The following is a 23629-nucleotide window of genomic DNA, read 5'->3' as shown; positions in this document are numbered from 1 at the left end:
GCGTATACCAAGTATACGTTGCTCTCACGAAGTGTGATTTGTCGGCGAGGATTCGCATTCCCATAAATAATACAAATGCAAGGGTAATTATTGCTTAATCGGTAGGTATGAGAATATTTATTTTTAATACGATTCCGCAATAATATGCATCAATTGTGTAGATAGAGGGAGGACGAATTACCTAAAGCAATCGTGTGAACTATTGTATATCTCAAACGAAGGACACTGTAAATATTGTTGAGACTAATAAATAAAACAATCCGGCCTGTGGGTGGCGTTTGAAATGACCTTAATTATTAAAATCTCTCCGACTTTCGTTATTATTAAAAAAAAAAAAATATATTCCGCTAGACTTCGCAATTGAAGAGAAGGGCGTATATCGATAAGGCGCCAACTTCAATCGACAGGTCCCTCGACGTTGCGTTGTTTTGTACTTCCTGATCCCAGGATCGCTAGGAAATATGAAAGTATTTTTATACGTTAATTTAACCTAGTAACCGCACTTCGGAGGTGATTGAACGCAGTGCGCAACACGGTGATGGAATCCTGGTGACATAATGAGAAGTCATTTTCAACTAGGCTACGTCTACTTCCTCTTTGTCCTGATGTTTTGTAGCCTCGACCTGTCAAGATGCAACGTGGAGAGCGCTGCCCACCTCAGGTAAATCCAATTAAATACTATTTCCAATTCATTCCGAAACTACGGCGGAATCTTGACGATTCCAGCAATCAAGGGACTTCCGAGAACGAACAAAATGCGGTTGTACAAGGCCATGGTTCTGCCGAAGTTCTAGACCCGAAAGAGGATTACAGTGTTCAGCGTCGTCAAGTTCCCGACAAGATGGATGGTGATCGATTGGTCCGAAGAAAGCGATTTCTCACCTCGAGCAAGATGATGGCCATTCCTATGAACCGGCGATTTAAAAGATTCGCAAAGACCGAGGACGCCGACTCCTCGGGTTCTCGGTCGACCTCGGATGAGAGAACGAACGCGCTGGATGATTCCAGGATGGCCGACAACGATTCTCAACAGAGCTCGAGGAGAAAACGAGAAGTCGGCAAGGATAGCGAGGTAGAAAAAATAAAAGCTGGATCTGATACAGAGGAGGGGCAGAAAAAACGATCCGTGGGAAAAAGGGAGACCCTGAAGAAAGACCTTGCCGAAAGTCCGGATCCAGCTGACGGGCAGAGAATCGCGGATTACGGCGAAGCCGATGATTTCGAGGACAGTCGCCGAGAGCAGAACGAAGAAGGTGCTCTCGTTGGAAATAACTTGGCTAAGGAAATCGCGGAGTACGATGAAGAAGCTGCCGAGGAGGCAAATAGAGAACAAGCGAATGCAGAGTATAAAAGGAGAGGCGGGGACGCGATGGCGGAGAAAGAGGTCGTAAAAAGAGAGGTCGAGAGGGAGGACGAGTACGACTATGGGGAGGAACAATTTGGCTTGAGTGCCGGGTTTCAGGAAAATTCAAATGGGGCGGAGAGAGCCGCTGAAATGGCCGTAGAAAGGAGGGAAAGGAATAATGGAGCAAGGAGAAAGCGAGGGGATTTGAATAAGGCGGACTCGGTGAGGTCGCTGGAACAGGGGGGCGAAAGTAAGGACCAGGTCGGCAGTGCGAAAGCGGAAATAAGCGAGCAGGATTTGAAAAACGAAGATGCCAAAGTTGTGAGAAAACGAGAGGCAGAAAATAGTGGCAAGAATCTTGGTTCGAGGTCGGACAAGCAGGAAGAACGAGGTGAGGTCGCGAAGAGAGGCGCAATGCCGAAGATTTCAGGAAAAAGAAACAGCCTGGTTGCATCGGAGCAAGAACGAAAACTGGCTGATTGGGTGGGAGAGAATTCGAGGTCGAGCTCAAATTTGAACTCCAGGTTACAGCAAGGGAGGTCGCTATCCTCGGAAGGCTCGAGGTCGAAAATCGAGGAGTCGAAATCGCAGCAGGCAGAGTTCGACCCCAGAAGCATCGAGTCCAAGGACGACCTACCGCAGGACATGGCAGACCTCGATATGGAGGTCAAGGAGAACGAGTCCGACGAGGACTACGAGAGGCGCGTGGAGCAGCAGATCCAGCGGAAAATAGACTCCATAAAGGAGGAGATCAAGCGCGAGGTCGAAAAAAAACAGAAAATCCGCGTGATCGAGGAAAACAACGCAAAGTACGACGAAATGCGGAGCCAGGAGGACGAGGACGAGGACAGCCAGAGTCTGGACGCGCCGAACGAACGCCAAGCCGTGTCGAAGAGATCGGTTCGACCAGGAGCATCCAAGAGGGCGACTTCGAGGAGGTCGAAGAGACGCGCCGCCCTTACCGGTGGAGACCTCGATGCCGACCTCCTGCAAGAAAACGAGGCCGATAAGGCGCCGGAACTAGGTTCCGGGTCGTCCAACTCGAAGCCGGAAAATATCCACAAGAGGTCTGCACCCTTATACTCGGAGTCTCGTGATGAGACCTCCATTAAGGTCCCTGCGAAGAAGCGCAGCGTCGTCAGGAAGGTCACTTTAGTGGAGGCTCCTTCAGGGAGGGAATTAAGGAAACGTCACGTCGCAGGAGGAATCCTGATTCCGGAGCAGGCCCATGCAAAGATCGAGGACGAGCTCCCACGTGACCTGACCTTAGATCCGAAACTACGCCTGGATCTGCCAATGGAACAAAAACCTGTAAGACGTCGCAGGAGCGTTCAAAGGTTCGGACGAAGACGAAGAATGGACGCCTCGACCCTCGAAGAACCGGGGTCTTCGATATCAGGCTACAGACCTCAGGACGACGAGGACGAGAACGACGACGGGAACGAATTCGACGACGACGGATTCGAGGACCGCACCTCGAACCTACGAGGTGGAAATCAGAGACGGATGGTGCACCCGCGGACGCCAGAGGTCGATCATCAAAATTTTCTCTTCCCCGTTGAGGGAGGTTCCCAGGGGCTGCGACACAAGAGGGAGGAAATGTCCAGGGTCGGTCGTCGAGGTGGGACCAGAGGAACCAACGAAGGTGGTCTCAGACCTTGAAGAACGGGTCTCCTTTCCTCTGAATTTTCCTTGCCTCCTTCTGGCCACTCCAAGGCCATCCTCGACCTGAATTCCCCCTCTTCATATCTCTATCACGATTCCTGTGACCCTTGGAATCCACCCTGGACTTCAAGGCTGTCCTCGACCTGACCTCTCCTCCGTCTTCTCGCTATGGCTCTGTGAACCTCCCTGGGACCCTGGGCTCTGATAAAAATTATAATTTGGATAATTCAAGGAATTTACCTAGAAGTCCTTTCCCATGTAAACACTGTCTACCCTGTCCAGGAATCAGGGGACTCCAGGGGCAAAAGGCAAGTCGCTGATTCCTTGGAGGCGGCCAAATCTTTGGAGCCCGTGGCTTCGCTCATAGGCAGCTCGGTAGAACTGAGTCCTCGATTGGCGACTGAGTACAAGGAGGCCTTCGGAGGTCTTCAGGGTGATCCTGGAGGAGCCCTGGTTAGGTATAAAAGGATCAAGCGAGTCGCGCCCGTCTCCTAGTTCCAGGGACCAGCTGATCGCCTGCGCGAAGACGGGCACCACCTTCAAAGTGGTACCAGCTCGTGGTACTTTTCAAGGTGGTACCTTCCGAGGTCGGTGCTTAGTCATCTGGACTCGTTCCAGCTGCCCTATTCCTGAAAGCCGGGTCCACTATCAGTGACATCTTCGATTCAAAGACTCAGGAATGGTAAGGAATCCCTAGGACTCGCTGTAGACCTCTTCCTGACCCTCTTCAAGAACAATCCAACCCGGTACGGTCAATGACAGAGTCAGGTGTCTGTTTGGAAACGGGGCTCTCGACAGAGACACGACGCCTTGAGATTGAACGTTATTTAATGCAGCCTATTTCTTTTATAAATTTTCACAAAAAATTGTCAATATCTAAATTCCTATTCGCTAAGTCGAGCTAGAACTTTACATCCGCTGTACCGTCGAAGGATATAAAACGTGTCTCTCTCTAATTAGTTTGGTACGTCGTGCGCAAAGGACGCGAGCATGCGCAGGACTTGCAGGACACGTGGCCGCCCGAACGCGCGTCCTCTTATCGTTTCTCTTTTGCGTTATCACGGCAAATCGCAACATCATTTGCATCCCTGGCACAGGATACGAGTCGTTCTTGGAAGGATGTAACACTTATCCATTATTTCTTCACCTTTTACAGCGAAAACGAGGGGCGCGCGTTCGGTGTCGGCGCGTGCGTCGCGAGTTACATTTAATTAATTACACTAAATCGGTCTTCGTGGTCAAAGCGTAAGTAACGGTGCTCCTTTACAAACATTATCTCACAAATATGTTTTTTTTTCTTTTTTTAATTACAGCGGCGCCTCTAAGAGGTGAGGTGTAATCCCGCGCGCGATCGTCACGATCCTTGAAATGCAACCGTCACCCAGAAAACTCGAGGAATGGCGAACGAGTCAATGAAAACACAATTGAATCGACATTTAAAAATCTTTACACGCGTACGCGTGAGTGGACTCTCGTCCCTTATCACATAAACGCTAAAATTGACAAAAGCTCCAGAAACGGCGAAAGAGAATGAGTACCGACATCAAACGTCTCGAGTTATAAATTAATAACGAGAAGTCAATACGGACGAACTCAGAATTCTGACAAGGGGACGCTTAAAAATTGACAATAGAACGCTCGTGGCCGATTTATAAAGTATTTACGGTGAAATGAATTTCAGATACGGTTTTCTGGGTGGCGCCACGATTTAGGCGATACAGACAGATTTTCTCGGTGACGCTGAAGAGCTTTAATCGAAGGTACGACGAAACACGAAGAAGACACATAAATTGTTGATCTTGTGCGTTTACATTATCGGAAGGTACTCCATCCTCGCTCCTGTATCCTATTTTACACGTACACTTAGTATGAGACAAGTATGTACATCGACATCGGGTGATAAGAAACAACGGTGTCGCGGACTGGACGCTAACGTGTCTTCGAGTACAGAGAAAAAACGCGAAGCGAGAGTGAAAGAGATCGACAGAGAGACAGAGATGGAACTCGTGGACACGTGGGTGGCATACAGAGAGTCGGGGAATTCGTTTATCGACGGATACGCTCTAAGAGCCGTCGCAAAAGGCGAAAATCCGCACGCTAGAACCTCGCGGAACCGTCGAGACCTCGAGAGACCATAATAAGGGAACGAAAAATCGGGGAATTCGTTGCCGACGAGACAAGAGTTAGCTCGGTGCCCTCGACGGTCTCGAGAATTCCGCATTTCGTTGGCCGCGACGCTGAAGAAATGTCCCTTTCGAGGGCAAGTCAACGAAAAGCGCCGTCGAGTCTCGATTTGTACTTCGACGTTCAGGCAGCGGCTGATTCAATGTCACTTATTCTCCTCTCAAAGACAAGAAAAAGAAAAAAAAAAAAGAAACTCGCCATCGAGGGAAACAAGCCTCGGAACTCCGGAGCGTTGCACGGGGGAATTAGATCGGAGATAATTTATCCGGATGGAAAAAAAAAAATATATATATATATATATAACAATCCTAGCCTTGAATTTTTTTCAAGCTCGCCCGAGGAACGCTCGGAACTCCTGGCACAATCAAGAGCCAGATAAATCAGCGGTTAGGAGAGAAAAGAGAGTTCGATAAAACGGAGAAATGCATCCGGGAGTGGCGTTGCAACGAATGCGCGAAGCGCCCTTTAAAGCCGTTTCCAGATCGCTCCTGTACAATGGATTCGAGTCAGCCTACAATAGTCTATATCGATAGAGATCCTCTCTCCTTTCCTCTTTTATTGAAAAAATCGATGTCTGAGAAATGGTGAGAAATGTTCACAATAATATGGTACAACAACGTAACGCATACAGTGTGTTCTTTCTGTGTGTGTGTGTGTACTCGCGTATGTGTGTCGTTAATTATTTATAATAGTTATTTATATACCACAAATAACATTGGCTATATACAAATATTACAACTCCCTCGTAGACCCCCTATCGATCGGGGGTATCGATAAAGGGCTCTTCGTTCACTCGTTATAAAGGGTACGACGAGGCGCGACGATTCGCCGGGCTGCGAGACCTTTTTCTTCTTTTTCGTTTTCTCCGATTTTTTTCCTCCAAAATGTCGCGGCGCGCTCGTGACGAGCCGACACACCGAGATAAACTTTATCAAAGAGAGTAAAAAATCCGACAACTACCGACGACGACCACGATAATGTATTAATATATATATGTTTTTTTATTTATATATATATTAGCGTCTAATTCGCGACCAAGTGCCGACCTGGCCAGCCCTTTGTTTCGGTTGGACTGCGAATCGCAAACGAGTCAAAGATGGGATATGCCGTGCTTAATTAGCACGACTTGAACACACTATCGAAGCTACTACTCGCGAACAGAGATGGGAGCGTCAATTACTTCGACAATGTTTCGTTTAAATCGTACCAAGAACCCGTGACTTCGGAATTGTATGAACAGGGCCTGTTTAATGTCGCCGCATTGTCGCTCAGATTAAATACACGCGGTTCTAATTAATATCTTCGTGAAGAATTTGTTGGACGCAACGACTGCTTGTATGTGAAAAATGCAAGTACACGGACAGTTCGGTAGACACTGAATAATATTAATTACGGAGAAATTAATTATTTGACGTAAAATCGCTGGGCACTTAAATTTTACAAACGATCCGACGTAATGGACGCGTTGCTTTCGCAATTGCAAATGATTTTCGAGTATGTACGGAAAGGAGGAATAATTGATTAGTACTTTTAAGTACCGTGTAACCCATCTCTGCTCTGGAATCTCGATTCAACGCGAACGTCAGTCGATCCCGTTTAAGCGGTGCCACAAGAAAATCAATTATATACGTTAACGGCTATTATCGGCAAACGGGAATCAAACGCGAAAAATTAGGGCGAATAAAAGTGTAATGTTCGCTCAATGGTGAAAACGTCTCGCGGAGAGAAATTTTTAGGAATCCTCTACAGAGCGAGTTTGAAAAATCATCGCATGCCCTTAACGCGAATTTACGTCGACTACGTTAATTCGATACGATGTATCGCATTAAACTCTAATTAAAATCGAGATAACGATAATTTAAGGGTATCGATGCGCTACGAAGCTGGACATGTAGACTGGAAACGTCCTGAATATTTCTCTCCGTGATGGGTGAGTTCGACTTTAGATTATTTCCCGTAGCAAGGCAAGAACGAAGAAAGAACGTCCCAAAGTCCTAGCAGCGACAGGAATCGCGTCCTTTGATTTGATCTTCTCCTCGTTTAATTCGAGGACGCGTCTTAGTGCGCTTCTTCGAGATATAATTCGGCCGAGGGCCGACGGTAAAATGGTTCCCTCGCGATAGGAAATAAAAAAAAAAGAAAAATAGATTTCAGGGCAAGGACGCAATCGCGACGCACAATCCTCGCGACGTCCTCGACGCTCGTGCCGATCGCGATTGGTCGTCTCATCGCCGAGACCGTACCGCCTAAGATTTAAGTACTACAGTTAGTAAAAATTCCATTCGCTTTACATCAATTGTCTTTTATAGAATCCTAATAAAACGTCTCTCCTTCCCCGCGTCCCGCATTCCTTTATTTATTTCCATTATTTTGTAATAACTCCCCGTTAAATAATTACGTGGGCACTGCGACTCAGTCAGTTAGAGCAGCAAATTGACATCCCGTCCCGAATTCCGATCAGACTCATCGACTCCGATTGAGTTACGGCTTACGGACAGGCAGAAGCGGATTTGGCACCTTTTGTTATTTATTGATTACCTCATGAACGAGAGAAGCGACGACGTAACCCTAAGAGAAATGAAAACCGATGGGAAGAGGTCTGGTCTACTCTCGAGTGACTCGCCCGTGTTCGTCCTCTCCATTTCCGAATTTTATTCCCTCCCTCCGAGCAGTCGCACCCCTCGGGCTCCGAAATTCCCTCGCGACCTTCTCGCATATAACTAGAGATAAACTTCAACAACGAGACAACTAACCACCGTTTAACCACCCTTAATTATAGGAAACATCGGCAGGTCGCGGAGAGAGTTTCGGAGGTCGCGAGTCAATCAAAGGTTGAGTAGTTCTTTCCGAGCGAGACAACAATGCCGGCCGCGACGCCGTGATATAGAAATTGATATTTAAAAACGCCGTCCGAAACGGCACGACAAATCCTCCCTCTAGTTCGACATAACGCGAGGCTGATGATGCAAGCAAAATCAATCGATCAGGGCCGGTGAGCCTCTTTCTGCCCCGAGAAAAATGATTCATTGAACCAATGAAATGTTTCTTCGAACAGAGTCAAAGAAATATTTTTTGATAATTCAAAGAATAATTATCTGACTCAAATAAATCGTCATAATTCCGTATAAAGGTTGCATTCGATATATTGGAGCTTATTCCAGTCAAATAATTATTCTTTGAATTAACTAAGTATTTTGTACCGTTCAAAAACATATTTCTTTCGCCCAATGAAACTTTTTTTCTCGGCGCAATGACTCGGATAAAATGATTCGCTCCTCGCGAGAACTCGCCCTCAGGCACGAAGTTAGCCCTCGACTCGTCCAAAACTGGGTCTCGGATTTTCTTTTCGTCCCCTTTCCACGCAACTTCACCTTGGGGTCTCTTTCAAGCCCGCGACCAAAGGTGTCATCCTGCCTACTTTCCTCCTTATGATTAGTAAACCTTAACGATAGATCATAGACGTGGACGCGGCGCAACGATCGCACGCCGCGACCTTTTCCTCCTCCTTAGCCTTACGTACACTCTACCGATTTACCTTAATTCCGCGCTCGGTTACTTACTCGAATGTTTATACAAAGTACTGCGTATTACTTTCAAAAAACAATTGACAACCGCAGAGGGTAACGCGCGCGTGTCTGTATGTGGTTGGGTGTGTACAGAGTGTATGGCTTATTTTTTAACCCCTCGCCTTGGGTCGAGCCGCACTTGCGTGGTGGTAAAACGTGCGATTTTCTTGGCAAATCGCGTGCCGGGATCCGATAATTTGGCGAGGGGTTAATTTGTACATGCGAGTCCGCTTCCTCCCTTTGTTGCGCCGATGCGACCGACTCGTTCCCGGCATCCCGGGAGACGAAGAACCCGAGTTCTCTTTGGATCGATGGGGACTGACAAGTGTCGTATGATTAATCGCTGGAGAACGAGGAATTGCCTTGGCTATTGCTAAGAAATACGACGAGCGAGAAGAGTCTAGGAAGTACGGGGTTCGATTCGAGTACACGATGGTCCACGACACGTCGCACCGAGAGGCAAAGATTCCACCTTTCGCGTCGCCAAGTATTCAAATTGCATTCCTGAGATGAAAAACTAAGTCCTTCTAACTAGAACAAACTGTACAAATGACGCATAAAGTAACCCTGCACTTTGGATCCCAGTTGTCGAAGAGGGGGAAAAAAAAAAAAAAGAAGATAAATCAGACATCACGTTTCCGAGATGCGATCCATCCTCTCAGTGTTGCCCGCGTCATCCCGCGACAAAATTGTTCCCGATCGGGGAGCGAAATAGAGAGAGAAAGATATATATATATATATGTAGATATATATAAAGAGAGAAATGGGGAAAGCACGACCGACCCACGTCTATAAGATTAATTCATCGATCTAACCGGTATGTTAAGTTACTAGAATCCGCGTACGATAAAGCATGTATAAATCAGTAGACGTTTTGTTTTGTGCTTCTTAGAGATCATACATGATACAATATACAAAGTAGTATAAAATAAAAAAAGGGTTAATCAAGATTCGTGTTAATCTTCAATTAACGTTTTATCACGAACGGGCCTCCCGGGTCGAGGAGGCATTTCCAACGAGTCCCCATCGGCGAGGTCGACGCGACCTCGACGGATCGCAGGGCTCGAGAGGAAAGCGCGATCGCCGCTTATCCTGGACCTCGGTCCTCCTTCCGCCGTCGACTCCCCGTTATCCGAGTCTCGGAGAAGCCTCGGCGAGTCCGACGTGACGATCGCGGTACCCAAGTGTTGACTTCCCAACGTGCGACTAGAGCGATCGTGGCCTCACCGACTAGATCGACCGAGCGCTTCCCAAGGATCCTCCAGCTCCGAAGAGGCGCCACTTCGACGGAGGATTGAGCGAGTTGCCGGCGACCGGGTCCCCGACGACCCAGGGTCATCCGGGGACCGCTTGCGACCCGAAGTACTAACCAGAGTGGCGGGACAGATGGTCCAGAAGATGGTCATCATCTTTCCCGATCCGGACGATCGGAAGCGAGCGGGTCCTCTCGGCGCCACCTGGACGTTGGAAACGCGTCGACGTCCAAGGAGTTGTCCTCGCGGGTCGAGGTGTCTCAGGGGTGACCGCGACACCAGGACAAGGATTGGATTACCCTACAGTCGGCGCAGGAGCGTCTAGGTGGACCCCTCGGCGCCTTAGAGTCGGTCTAACCTAAAGTGGGCCTCGGCGGTGGGGTCCGATATGACCATGTCGGGGTCGGTGAGTATTTGCAGTCCATCGAAGTCGATGGGGTCCAGACCCTGCCTCAGGGCGTCGTCGGAGGTGAAAAGGTCCGTGTCGAAGACGCCCGTCATCGCCGAGCTGAGGTCCTTCCCAAACTCCGGATTCGTCAGGTCGTCCGTGCCCGAAGAGAAATCTGCCGAAAAATTCTCACTCAACCCATCTATCATACGACATCTTATCTACTCAGCGTATCCAAACGTACCGGTCAGCACGATGGTAGGCGTGTTTGGTGTCTGAGGAGTTAATTGTTGGGTGGTCGTAGGTGTCGTCGGTTGCGGGTACGCCAACTGCGGGCTCGTGCTGAAGTAACCGGCATCGCCGCCTCCCATTTCGCCGCCCACGTTTATCATGTCGCTCTGTAAATAGAAAACGATGTTAATCCTGGACACTTTGTAGAGATATTTTGTAGGGAAATGGACTAGGAGACGACGTACTTGCGTGTAATTGGAAGTGTGATTCGGAGAGCCGATGTAGGTGCCGATCGTGGTGGGCGCCACTGGCGAGTCCATCTAGAGCAAAAGAGAGTCGGGATTAAGCTCGAGTGGAGCGAGTCGATCGGGGCACGGTGTATATAACGTGCATCTGCAAAAACGTGAGAGCAAATTAGATAGGTCGGTCGCCACCGAAACGGGGTCTCAAGGATCGGTCTCATCCTCCGCGACTTCCTGCCCTGTGCGAGTGGGCACGTAGACGCGATGCGGCCTTGGCATCAACGTCGTCAAGGGAAATCCACCGAGTATCGACGACGGACCCGCCGCCGAGACGCAGAGTGCACGTCGGATGAGATCAGGGGAGAATCGCATGCCGAACGGATGAAATCTTACCAAAGGAACGAACGAAAGTGTACGCGGAATAAAAGTAAGCTCCTATAGAAAGAAAATCTCTGGCCCTGCCTGGCGATCGAGTGGCGAGATACCGGTCGACTACGGTCGGCAAACTTCGACGCAAATTTAACGTCTAAGGTTCTTCAATGACTCTATCTTTCTTTTCGTCGCTTCGTCACCGCTCGATCTCGTCGCTCGACGAAAGAAGGGCTTTCGACAAGGCGTATCTCGCAACCGGCAAGGAAGCCGTCGAAGCCTGAGGAAGTAAGGTGTATCTTTTACGGGGTAGGGTCTCATCACCTCTAGCTGCGTGGTCCAGGTGCAACCAGAGTCCACGAACTGCTGTACCATTTGCGCCCACTCCTAACGAAGGCAGGCAACAAATAAACAGTAAGACCTTTAATTTCCTGTAATTTCGTGCTCGAGGATAAGCGCTGCTCTTCTTGATCGCCCGAACGATCCGCGGGAACGATCGCAAAAATGGCCGCGACGCTAATCCGATTCGCATTGGAAACGAGCCGAGTGAATTATTAATCATTTTCTTTTTTCTTATCGCCGCCTCTCCATTGACTGCTTCTTTTTGCGCTCCCGGCTTTCCCTCGATATACCAGGGTCACCGGGAGTGAGTACCAACTCGTCCGATAATCAACAAATTGTCGAACTCGGGCCCCCCGATAAAGATTTCACAGGATGTCGAAACGCAAATGATTTCTTAACAGGGTCATGCAAATCGAGCCTTAGGTTAAATTCCCTGGAATCTTCCGCAAGTCATTTTCCTACTCGCTACCCGAGCTCGATCGCTATCGCGATTGTTAACATGTCGAGTGAGCGGCGCACTTAACGCGTGCGTTTAACTGCATTAATTGTTTTTTTTACGCGCGGCTCTCGTTAACGCCGCGACGCAAGCCGGCCTTCTTCGACGCCGGCAGAAGGGGAGCCATTGACATTGGCCTCGCGCTTACATTAATATCCATTCGCGCTGATTTCACGGTTTAAACGGCGACAATAGCTCCTACCGCATTACGTGGAAACGCTCCGGATTAAATAAGGGTCCTATGAAATCGATCGATCGCTAACAAATCCCGTATTGGGGTCTTTTCAAAGGTGTCCGAGAATAGGACCCTACGCAATACGAGCGGTTATCAAGAAAGGCGTACTCACCAGTCCCTGGATATGCATGAACGTAAAATTGAACACGCGATTAAAGTCGGTCTCTCTCGCTTGACTTATTGCTAGGAAGGATGAATGAAAAGAGTGAGATCACTGACTCTACGCCCCCGCCCCGACGCGGCACCCGTGCTCGATTTATTTAATGCAAACCAACGCGCGGTTAGGCTCCTCGCAGGGATTGCCAAATCGACATATTCAACGCCCATCGATCGTGCCTCATTCCCCGGTAATCTCCGACTTTTCGATAAATCCACCGTGCGGCACGGCGCCTGCACGTTAACGGACGCCACGACGTCGAGTATCGACATGCCGCCTGTAAAACCTTTTACACCTCCTATTCTTTTTCTTTTCTTTTTTTCTTTTTTTTATCGGCGACCCACTATCAACTAACCATGTTGAACTGCTCGAAGTGTTGCTGGAGAGCGGCGGCTTGGGCCTGGGTGATGAAATAATTATTTTGATCCACGTTGTCCGTCGTGAAATTCGGCGGTCCCGGGTGTCCCGTGGGACTCGGAGGCGCCGACGGATTATTGCTGTAGCTCAGAGGGCTCCCCTGGAAACAACGAAAAAATTGCCAATTAATCATTAATAGCAAACGACGACCAACTGAAACAAGACAAACCGGCTTCTAGCAAAATGACTCCAGGAACCAGTCCAGCCTACCGTCGTTAAAACACAGAGAACCATCGCATCGAGTCTATAAAATGTCCATCAATTCCGCGGTACTTTGTTACTTAATTTATATATTAAAAAAGCTACTAATATTTATATAATTTTATTAATACCTGAACCGTGAGACTCGGCGACGACAAAGGCGAAGGCCTGTTCACCGGCTGGGTAGATCTGTACGACGCCAAAGAGTTGAGCTGCTGTTGTTGCTGTTGTTGCTGCTGCTGCTGCTGCTGTTGCTGCTGCTGCTGTTGCTGCTGCTGCTGTTGTTGTTGTTGAGGTTGTGTCGTTTTCTGGGAGTCGAAGGGAATGTAAAAATTTAAATAGTTATAGAGGTAAGGAAGCAGATCAATTTTTTTTTTTAATTTAATCTGATCGAATGAAAAATCATTTCTTAGGCTTAGGTAATCCTGGACTCACTGGACTTTGTGGCGGTACAGGACTGTGCGGCTGGGGATACATGAAATGCCGAGGACTGTGAGATTGCTGAGGCGGTGGTGGCGGTGGAGGTTGTCGATAAGACTGAAGATCCTGTTGCGAAGTGCTTGTGCTGTTTTCCAAGGCCACACCCTGCTTCATGGATATCATCGTTAGAGATCGCAAGTGCGCGTATGACGGTCTGCTATGGTACGGCTATGAGTACCGACTAATCCCTAAATTCTGCCGACTCGAGTGCACCTCTACTTGAACTACTCATGGTGTTACGAAAAATGATATCACAAGGCTAGATAACAAATTCTACGTATGTACTTGTTACTCTAAATTGCGAATCGAGGTGACCAGACGTGTAGCACTAAATCGTAGCGATAGATCCGTGCGAACCGATCTGTACGGATTAAGCCGACGTCCTATCGTCTAACATGGTTAAAACAAAAAAAAAAAAAAACCTTATAATTTTACAACATTTTATCTCCCTACTCCACGAACCTATGTTATGAATATAGTACGTGTGCGTTAATTTTCAAAATATCAGGAAGCTGTAGCACGATGTTACAAGATAAATTTATATCAATGTGTTATAGCTTTGGGGAACCGAATATATTCACTTATTCTTAATAGATTTTAACAGCGTAGAACTCGATTTAGTCGTACAGACCGGAAAACACCGTGACTTATCTCGGGTAATCACCGTTTGGTCATAGTGACGGGAAAGTGGTTCGAGTCGGCAAGCCAGAGACCCCAGTTATCGACGGATTTGGACATCTCCGAGAGTATCGAAAGTCCGACAAGAACGCGACGATTAAAATCGGAGCATCGTCGATGACCGTGGATCTCGGGGGGGCAGACGATGCAAGCGAAACGACGAGGTCAAGCCAGGGTATACGTACGTTCCTACGCGGCGTGGAAAGCAAAATCGCACGTCTGCGCACTATTAATAGTACTACGCGTGCAGTACTCGATACCGCAGCGGGATCGCACTCGTCGCAATCTCCCATTCTCACAACGACAGGCCCACGGCTAACGAACGGGGTCGCAAAAGTCGAGCCGAAACAAACAAGAGAAGTGGCTACTAACCTTACACGTGTGAAGCAACCTAGAGTTAACAGGCACTGATAAATGGTTCTGCAAAATAACAAAAAACAAGGAACCACTACAACAAAGGCGAAAATAAAAGAGAAAGGGTGAAGTCGAGACCGTTAGCCAAGCGGGACGCGAGGGAGGGATGCGGTTTAGTATCGCAGGCAAAACTTGCGAAAGCTCGCGAACTCCTCGTATACGGGTTTCTTCAAACCTGGGGTCCTCGGCACCCCAGGATGGACCATGAGACGAAGAGCCAGCGACGCCACCCTCTTCGTTCGCCCGCTCGAGTCTTCGCAAAGACCTCGATTTTTTAAGGCGGCATGAAAGTCGCCTCCGAGGGATCGCTCGGTAATGACACTTTTCACCGAATTGGGTGCACCGAGTCGTTTAAAGATTTAACATGTGAATATGACGGCTATCAGGAAGGTCCTGACACCTGTGACATTTAATTTCTAATTGGAAATACTTTAAATGTATAGAAATAAATTTATTGAAAATATAAAATTTCATGGATGTCAGGACCTTTTTTGTAGTCTTCATATTTATAGTTTGAAGCTGGAAATGCTTCGGTACAGGCGGTTTGGGGAAGTTTCATAAACGCGACCTCTTTGACGCCACTTTCGCGTCACCTTAAGCGGGTGAAGAAGAGATCGGCTTGCAAAGCACATATAAAAGCGCAAGTCTTCCGGCACATGCACTAGAGGTGGCGCTACCTTGCTCGCACAGGACCTAGGCTCTACCTTGAAGAACTATCGGAGCAAGAGTGCTCCCCGAGAGCGAGGCACGGCGAAGAGGGGAAAAGGAAAGTTCCGCGGCATACGTCCCTCGTATCGACGTTTGTCGGTACCTAGCGATACGTATCGGTACATATCGGCGTGCAGCCTCCCGACGTCTCGGCGGATTCATCTCGCACCATACTTCAAACACGGGAAGTGGATTCCTCCCTTTCCCCGAAAATCGCCGGTTCACCTCACTTCCGGAAACGGCGAGCCCGAACGAGGTCGATTTAATCGTAAGAATTTTGTATTAAATATTATTTAAATATTTCTCCGACCCAAGAATGTCGCTACAAGGCTTCTCCGCCAGTACCACCGATACTTGTCATCTTTCGACTACATTTGTTTAAAAATAAACTTACGTAAACGATCATAAACTTAAAAACTCACGAAAAAAAAATGTCCAAACAGTGCGTGCTAAATGACTTCCGAATATCAAATTTATTATTTTACTGCAACCACATATACTAAAAGTGTATGAATTTTATGAATTTTTTTTAACAGTGTATCCATTCAAAAAGCAAGATCCAATATTAACCCGATGTAAAATCCGAACAGAAATCATAATCGCCGGAAACTTTCCTGGGAAATCGCGACCTTCTTCGGACACTTCCGAAGTCAATTTCGAAGGGAAGGAGCCCTCGTTCGAGGATCGCCATTTTTCTAAGAGATCTCTACCGTGAGCTTCGTGATACCCGGTCCCGGCACAGAAAAGTGGTCTAAATCCGTCACCCTGTCGAAGTTACTTTCACGGCATGAACTTGTGTAGACGTCGAGTGAGCATTCAATGAACATATCACCGATACGTTCCACGTCTACGTAAACTGGCTAACTTGGCACTAAAACGTCTTACGGCACACGGTGGGTTTGCTACTTCTCGAGCCAGCGATCCTGCATTGACGATCGCCGATTAAGCATCGAAACGCGAGTACATATTCAACGATGCAATTATGCCGACAGTCATTACGGAGAAAAAGGAAAAAAAAAAAGATCGATGGAAAATCTCAGGAAACGAGTAATTTAAAGCCGCGAGCAATCGTTGGGCAACGCAGGATCCCCGGTGCTTTGGTACATATCCGATGCTTCATACATGTACGTATATTAAGAGGATCGCAAGGGCATTTACTTGGACGCTTGGCGGGCTGTGATCCTGCGAAAAGGATAGCCTACCAGCTTGCGGTAAGCTGGTCGGCGACAAGTTTGTAGGACTGCTCGTTTGAGGGCTCTGTAATACACCCGCGCAATCGCATCAGAACATCCCTTTCGATGATTCGACGAATGTGTGAGGGGAAGCGCAAAATCGGGCTCTTCGTGTCCCGTGGCCCCCGGGTTTGCGGTTTATTACCGGAGTCCTTTACAGAGCCGTAGTATCAACCCGCGAATTTACGTACGCCGAAATTTTAACTTCGGGATTTCGAGCAAACACGACCTCAGGATTCCGCGTTTCGGTTAGACAAATACGAGGTTCAACATCGCGGGGTACGTTTGTCCTCTCCAACCGTTTCGCCGATTATTACTTTACTCCTGTACAGCGGAGTGCAGCGATGCGTTTTCCAATTATATAGATCATTTTTAATTCTAGCTATACGCCTCATCCGGTAACTCCGCACCTGTTAGTGCTCGATGAAATTGACATTCGTTGTCTAAGTGGCGTTTTTGAAGACAAACTTCACATTGATAACGTAAGTTCGCACGTTGCGAGTGCATCGAGCAAGGAGACATTGTTTTTTTTTTCCCACGGTTAATCACACACGAGTAACGTCATATTTTCTCCGGGTAGCAATCATACCCTGTACCAGTTGCGATTACAACCGGCACTCGACCAAAAAATAAACATCACCGAGTTTTCACGTACTTCTAAAGAATTAACGCGTAATCGTTAGGAGAAAGGTTCGGGGGAGAATAATTCAGGATAGTTGAAAAATAATTAAGAGTAATTACGAACGATTCGCGATAATTCCGTTTAACGGAGAAATTCCACTTTCGACGTTACGCGGGCAGGTGCCGAATTGTTTATTTTCTAATTATTGAATACATTCATGAGAGAACCATCAATTCGGACAGCTGGAGAACACAAGCCGAGGATGCCGAGTCGTCGCCGGGGATGGCGATTAAATCCGAGGCCCGAACCGAAAAGAAGTGACCGAAAGGCGTAGCAGCCCCGAGAAAAGGGGCGAGTGTAACAAACGAGACGGTTAAAGAGAAAAAGCAGCCGTTCAGAGACGTGCCGGGGTTTGGGGGTGTGGAGAGGTCGACAGGGCCAAGTGTTAATTGCAGGACTTACGTTGCTGTGCTGCGTGCTGCTCGAATGCTCCTCTTGGTCCAGAGGGGTGAGCAGGGGCGAGGAAAAGTTGTTCAGATCGGGCAACGACCCGGTGTTGTTGCCTATGGGGATCTGTTGCCCCGGCGGTTGCGAACTCGAGTATATGCTGGAAGGAAAACCATGCGTTAACTTTCCTGACGTCACAATTCGAAGGATAAATTGTCGCACTCGAGCAGGGAATTTCGCTGGACAAAATGTATGTACTCGCCCCTTGAGGGCAGAAATTCCCGGCACATGGTTCTATACGCCTTACCCACAAAGTCGCAGCGCGATAATCGTGGGGCATAAATGCAATACGAGGCAGGCGACACGAGGAATGCAATATGCTCGCATACAATGCAGCCAATGCATTATACATACACTGTTAAAATAATTCATAAAATTCATACACTTTTAGTACGTAAGGTTGCGGTAAAATTATAATTTTGATGTCTCAATAGCGAATCAGTATACATTTATTATAAAATTCTAAGTTAATTTAGAATTTTATAACACCGTGTCGTAAGTTTGTGAAATTGCCGAGAAAAATTATAAATCTAATATTCGAAAGTCATTTAGTACACACTGTTTGCTAATTTCTTAGATGAGTTTCTAATTTTATGATCGTTTACGTTTAAGTTTATTTTTAAACAAATTTAATCGAACGATGACAAGTACCGGTGGTACTGGCGGATAAGCATTGTAGCGACATTCTTGAGTCCGAGAAATATTTAAATAATATTAAAAAAAAATTCTTACAATCAATTCGAAACGTATCTGGGGAAAAAAAATGTACCTACATGTAGAGTATATTTTATGGAGATATTTGTAGTATTATATTACAATGTAGGCGCACTTACTTGATCCCTGGCACTCTCGGCATCTCGCAGGAAGATCTCGGTCGTTCGATGAAACCATGATGGGATTCTCGATTCTCGCTCGCGTTGCCGCTCATCGCGTGTTGGTCTGAAACAAGGACGGAACGCGCGTTGTTCACAAGCAGATTACAAGAACCTGGGAACGATGACTTCGAGATCTACCGATTCTACGCGGTTCTGCAATCACCGATCCAGAATTACCACCACGACAAGGGGCGGCATTATTAACACAGCCATGGAAAGATACGATATTAAAAGAGAATCCCTCGAAATCCAGGCATTGAAATCACCCGCTGTTCATTTGCATTTCCGTGTGCCCAAAGTCTGGGGATGAAAATCAGGGTCCGGGCTGGCAAGAAACTGGATTAGCTGGTTGCCTCCCATCTTTTTTCCCTGTTTTATCGTCGAGTTCCGGAAAAAGGAGGCCGTAGGAAATAAAGGGAAAAATCCATTCCACTCTTGGCGCGAACTTGACGGCCGACGGGATCCCCTCGGCGCGACTTCGCGAATGCATATTCATTAGGTGGAAAAGTAAATTTGCCGGCCGCGATGGAGTATCGTAACGACAATGCAAACTGACCATTCGCGCTAACGAAGTGTACGCTCCTGTAAAACCTGAATAATCGGCCCCGGGCCCCGCCTCAAGTGCGAACTTTGGAGGTACGCCGGGAGTTGTCGGATGCCTGCGACTTTAGAGATGCGCTCTTTCGAGGGAAATGTTCATTCGAGGACCCGTGAAATTATGACGTCTTTAACGGTGAAATAGGCTAAAGTAGGGGATATCGTACCGTCGGTCAAACTGTACCACTACGATATTAATGAACATACCCTAAGAAATGGCGATATAACTGAAAAATTATGGCATTTTTTACTTTACCCTAAGAGTCGCCGTCACGAAATCGGCCCATTAATAAAGGTTACAAGTAATCACGACGCAAAACCCGAAGAAAGAATCACGTCCGGGGGATGTTGAAATATTCTTTCCCAGGAAGCGTCACCCTTTCAACGAGCTGTCTCCTCGCAGAAGTGGGCATCAATCATTCACAGAGTTTTCAAAATTTCACCAGGGCACTCTGTTAATAATAAACTTTGCCTACTACCTGGCATTGTGTCGCGGTAATATCCGCCCCTCGAGAGTCAGGCTCGCAAAGTCCCGGCACAACTTCTCCAGAAACGAGTGAATCCGAGCTCGACAATAATTACCGTAATTATAAGCGAGGGTCGCTGACGGAATAATTCATTTTTAAAGAAAACCAAGGGAAACAGCTCCGCCACCCTATCCGGGCTTTCGGTTGCGAAAGCTCCGGCTCCGGGAAAATTGACGCGCGGTTCCGTTTTCATCCCTTGGTGCAATTGATAAAGGCAATAAATCGCCGCAATTACTCGGCCATTACTCTCCGCCCTTCGCCTCTTGCGGGGAATTGGTATTCCTTCCGGGTTTTGCGGCGATTTTTAAGAGGTCGTCTAGGAAGCAATTTTCGATAAATTAAATGTCAAAGGTACCCCCTTTAAGTCGTAAGAAAAATCCATTAGATATTAATTCCTGGTAGTTTCGGTGCAATGATGGTTTCGTAGTAGCCTGGCTGGTGAGATAGAGAGAAAAAAAAAGAGATTCGCACCGCTACCTCTACGATAAGGCATGGCCGATGCCGACTGACAAGCCTCGTTGGCACTCTGATGCAGGGCAGAGTCGGAATTCGTTCTTCTCCACGTGTCCGAAGGGGGTGGCGACAAGTAAGGGACGCCACTGTAGGGCGAGGTGTCGTGTCTTTTTTCCATGGGCCGAGATCGCATGGGACCCACCCCCATGTTGCGACTCCTTTCGGGTCCTCGGTACACGATCGAGTTGTGCTGCATCTCCTCGAGATTGCTCAGAGCGGTCTGAAAAGAGACAGAAGCCAGTCAGACACGAAAAGAGAATACGGCAAGCCTATACATCGAACATCCAGCTAGTCTTCGAGGGGATGCGCAAGGAAACCACCCCCACAAACCTTGAAAGGGCTCCCAGAAATTGCGACGCAGTTTATTCCCGACCTCGAGATCAAAAAGACGCCATCGATACGTTTTTCAAGCAAATCGACATGGCGCTCGACATTTTAATATGGAAGCTTCAATAATCAATAAAATTAATTTTTCTCTCATCGAAACCCAAATTTCCTCATTTGCTTCCGTTTATTTTCCAGCACAATTTCGGAGTTTTGGAGATCGAGAAATTCAATATTAGTATTACCTTCGCTGCTCTATTCAATTTTGCAATAATAATGAAAAGGAACAAAATGAATGCATACTTTGGGTCCCACAACAGAAATGGACCAATTATTCTTCTCTTTAACGGGGCGGCTACGCTGCGCATCGCTCCTCCTCTCTACTCGGTTGTTCCGCAACGAATGGGGTTGCATAACAAACGACGTCGTAACGAAAGTACCATGCACGTAGGAAACACTATTAGCAAGGGAAACACCATGCGGCACGTCTATGGGCAGGCGGTGGAGTGCACCTAGACCGATCTACAAATTCGAGCAGTCTTATGAGATACCTCACATGGCGGATCGCAGTCGGCGATACCTCCTCCTCGATGAAACTCAACGAATAAGATTTTTCTCCGCATATTGACGGAATATGCGACGAAATATTCCCCTTTCTCAGAGCGCTGTTTACAGAGCACGAAGCGGAGTCGGGTTGGAATACAAATGAAGAGCCGACCCCATGGGCCCCTCGAACTGATTACGGCCATGATAACGAGGTTTCTCTGTAGCATATTTGGGGGATACTGATAGTAATCCCCGAAACCCCCGGTGGAAGTTGACGAAGTTTGGAGTAGAAACTTCCTTTACCACTTTTCCCTCGAGTAATTATTTACCGAGATATTAACTGATAAAGTTGACCTTCGATTCACGGCGCTGGTTTTTATTTAACTTAATTTTTCCATTGTCATTCGACAATGAAATTATTTCGAAATACGTATAATTGAAACAATAAATCGTGAATAATTAAAAATTGTCAGTTGTAGCCAATTAATGAACCGTATATTAAATCAACGAGTCCATTAGATTTTATGTACTTTTAATACATTCCAGCACGAGTTAACTCGTGACCGGTCAACAATTTGTTAATGAAAGATAATTTTCACTTGAAAATGAAAAAATTAAGTTAAATAAGAATAAAGGTCAAAAACCGAGTACCGCATCTTGAATGGGTCGACAAAAATTATTAACTCGGTAAATAATCACCTTTGGAAAAAAATGGTAGAGGAAATTTCTACTTCGAGCTTCACCAACGTCCGCCAGTTTTAGGGATCACCTCGAGTTCCGGAACACCCTGTACAGGAGAAGCTCGTAACTCTTCGCGGTTTAAGTCGCGCTTATTGACCCTAAATCCCCGTTGGGGTAGTAAAGAGAGTGGGCTCCGTGAATGGAACTGGTACCTACTCCCGGTGATCTAAGGCGACGTAAAGTAATCATTTGTCGCAGATCCCATTGGGACGGTAATTTGCGGATCGGCCGCTTCCAATATCGGAGCCGGCGCACCTTAAGGCCGGGTAAGGTCGTGAAAACGATATCTCCTCTCTTCCGGCGCTCCAGGAGAGTAATGGCCGACTCGCTCGTGGATGGCACGCGAAATTATCGGGATGCCTTCCTAACGGGCGTCTCATCGAGGCGCTCCTAGCTCCGGGATCATGCGTGGATTTATGTGCACGACCAGAGGGTCTCGCAGGATTCTTTTTTCTTTTTTTTACCCGGCTATATATCCCGAGGACTCGTGGCTTTATAGCGAAACCTATCCGCCAAACCCTGTGACTCTTCCTTTTTTTTCCTCGGGACCGCGCGGAGGAGATTCCGGGTTTTATGAATCGCAATTCATAAAACGTCTCATCTGCTTTGTGAGCGTCTCTCGTTGGCCGATTACGCCCGATGTCGTATACCACGACTGGCATAAAAGAATTTAATGCAGGCGTTCGATCGATCCCCGTGTCAAGATACAAGGATTAGTCTGATCCACCAGGAAATGGTAAGTCATCGAAGCTGACATCTCATTATGGACTACGGTTCCATATTTTAAAAAATGTTGGGCATGTGTTCCTCGAGGGAAAATTAATTTTTTTTTGTTTTAACTGGGCGTCATTGAGGTCAGCTCAATTTTTTTGTTCCATTTGATAGGCTGTGGTTATAGAAGATAATATGTACCGGAAATGTACGATAAAATCGGCCGACTGCGCACTCTCCTAGGAACCTTTGGCGAGTATTAATTATTGGGAGAGCCAATTTCTGGGAGAGCGAAAATGTTGTTTCGCCCGAATTACCTGTTTACTCGTTGCGTGAAAAATGCGCTCCACACGCCGGACTGAATTTTCACGCGCCTCGCCCACCCTCGACTCGGTCATGTATTAACTTCGTCCGAGCGATGAGATTTTCAAATTCGTTCCTGCACGCGGTAATTGATTTCCCGGGAATACATCGTAGCCGGCAATTGAAAGCGCCCAGTAACGAAGTTGCTTTCCCTGACACTGACATTCCATGAAATACCCCGAAATAGGAAAAGTTCCTTCCGTCGTACCTCTAAATAAAATCCCCTTGTTTCCCCTTAAACCCAAGAAGCCGTTGAAAATGAACGCGATGTTTCCCTTCAATCCCGAGTCACCGCTCGATACAATTTTTCGCTATTTCCCTGAACGCCGCATACTAGGAAAATCGTCTGCAAGACGAGAGCGACCTTAAGGCGGACTTCGAATCAACAAATCGCCAGGCGTCTTTTTTACGATTTAAACAAATTAATCCGTAACTCCGACTCTTCGAGGAACTCGATCTCGAGCTAAGCTTTCATCTCGCGTCCCACGGTGCTCTATTGTGACTCATCTCTCCAAGATCAAGGTTCCCGAGGTACTCCGGGAAAACTGGCCCCCCGGCCCATCGCGCATGAAAAATGAGTCGACTCGACGCCCGACAAAAATGGCGGATTCGAAGAGCCTCGGAAGCCCCGCGACACTTCCAGGCGGAATCTTAATTACGGTAAATTTGCATTTCCTTTGACGCCTCGCTTTTTTCCGTG

At 47.3% G+C, this 23629-nt stretch overlaps 2 protein-coding genes across 9 annotated transcripts in view; one reads left to right on the top strand and one right to left on the bottom strand.

The window, feature by feature from the left end:
- The first annotated feature begins 557 nt into the window (after nt 1-557).
- LOC105697878 (myosin heavy chain, skeletal muscle-like) lies at nt 558-3505 on the top strand. The gene is made up of 3 exons (XM_012421608.1): nt 558-661; nt 727-2953; nt 3293-3505. The coding sequence occupies exons 1-3, from the start codon at nt 558-560 to the stop codon at nt 3503-3505; spliced, it is 2544 nt and encodes an 847-aa protein (XP_012277031.1).
- Nucleotides 3506-3820: 315 nt separating this feature from the next.
- Nucleotides 3821-23629, bottom strand: part of LOC105698033 (CREB-regulated transcription coactivator 1) — a 47499-nt gene continuing 27690 nt past the window's right edge. For 3 of the 8 annotated variants that reach the window (XM_012421878.2, XM_012421884.2, XM_012421885.2), the window contains exons 2-11: nt 20203-20464; nt 18566-18671; nt 17688-17832; nt 14622-14669; nt 13527-13679; nt 13223-13399; nt 12829-12990; nt 10878-10952; nt 10646-10799; nt 3821-10576 (exon numbers count right to left, since the gene is read on the bottom strand). In XM_012421878.2, coding sequence (XP_012277301.1) covers nt 10356-10576; nt 10646-10799; nt 10878-10952; nt 12829-12990; nt 13223-13399; nt 13527-13679; nt 14622-14669; nt 17688-17832; nt 18566-18671; nt 20203-20464 — 1503 coding nt within the window. In that variant the 3' untranslated portion in view covers nt 3821-10355. The remainder of the gene's footprint in view (nt 10577-10645; nt 10800-10877; nt 10953-12828; nt 12991-13222; nt 13400-13526; nt 13680-14621; nt 14670-17687; nt 17833-18565; nt 18672-20202; nt 20465-23629) is intronic. The other 5 variants (XM_012421879.2, XM_012421881.2, XM_012421882.2 and 2 more) reach the window with 5 other exon arrangements.

Source organism: Orussus abietinus, unplaced genomic scaffold (assembly GCF_000612105.2).
Source record: "Orussus abietinus isolate OABI.00-Male unplaced genomic scaffold, Oabi_2.0 scaffold1, whole genome shotgun sequence".
NCBI lineage: Eukaryota > Metazoa > Arthropoda > Insecta > Hymenoptera > Orussidae > Orussus > Orussus abietinus.
Note: the sequence above shows the minus strand (reverse complement) of the source record. Positions and strands in the feature narration are given on the sequence as shown.

Excerpts from the sequence above, each read along its gene's own strand:
- LOC105697878 (XM_012421608.1), top strand. The coding sequence starts at position 558 with ATGAGAAGTCATTTTCAACTAGGCTACGTCTACTTCCTCTTTGTCCTG. Across the intron at positions 662-726 it reads GAGAGCGCTGCCCACCTCAG|CAATCAAGGGACTTCCGAGA; the intron begins GTAAATCCAATT and ends TGACGATTCCAG. Across the intron at positions 2,954-3,292 it reads AGAGGGAGGAAATGTCCAGG|GAATCAGGGGACTCCAGGGG; the intron begins GTCGGTCGTCGA and ends TACCCTGTCCAG.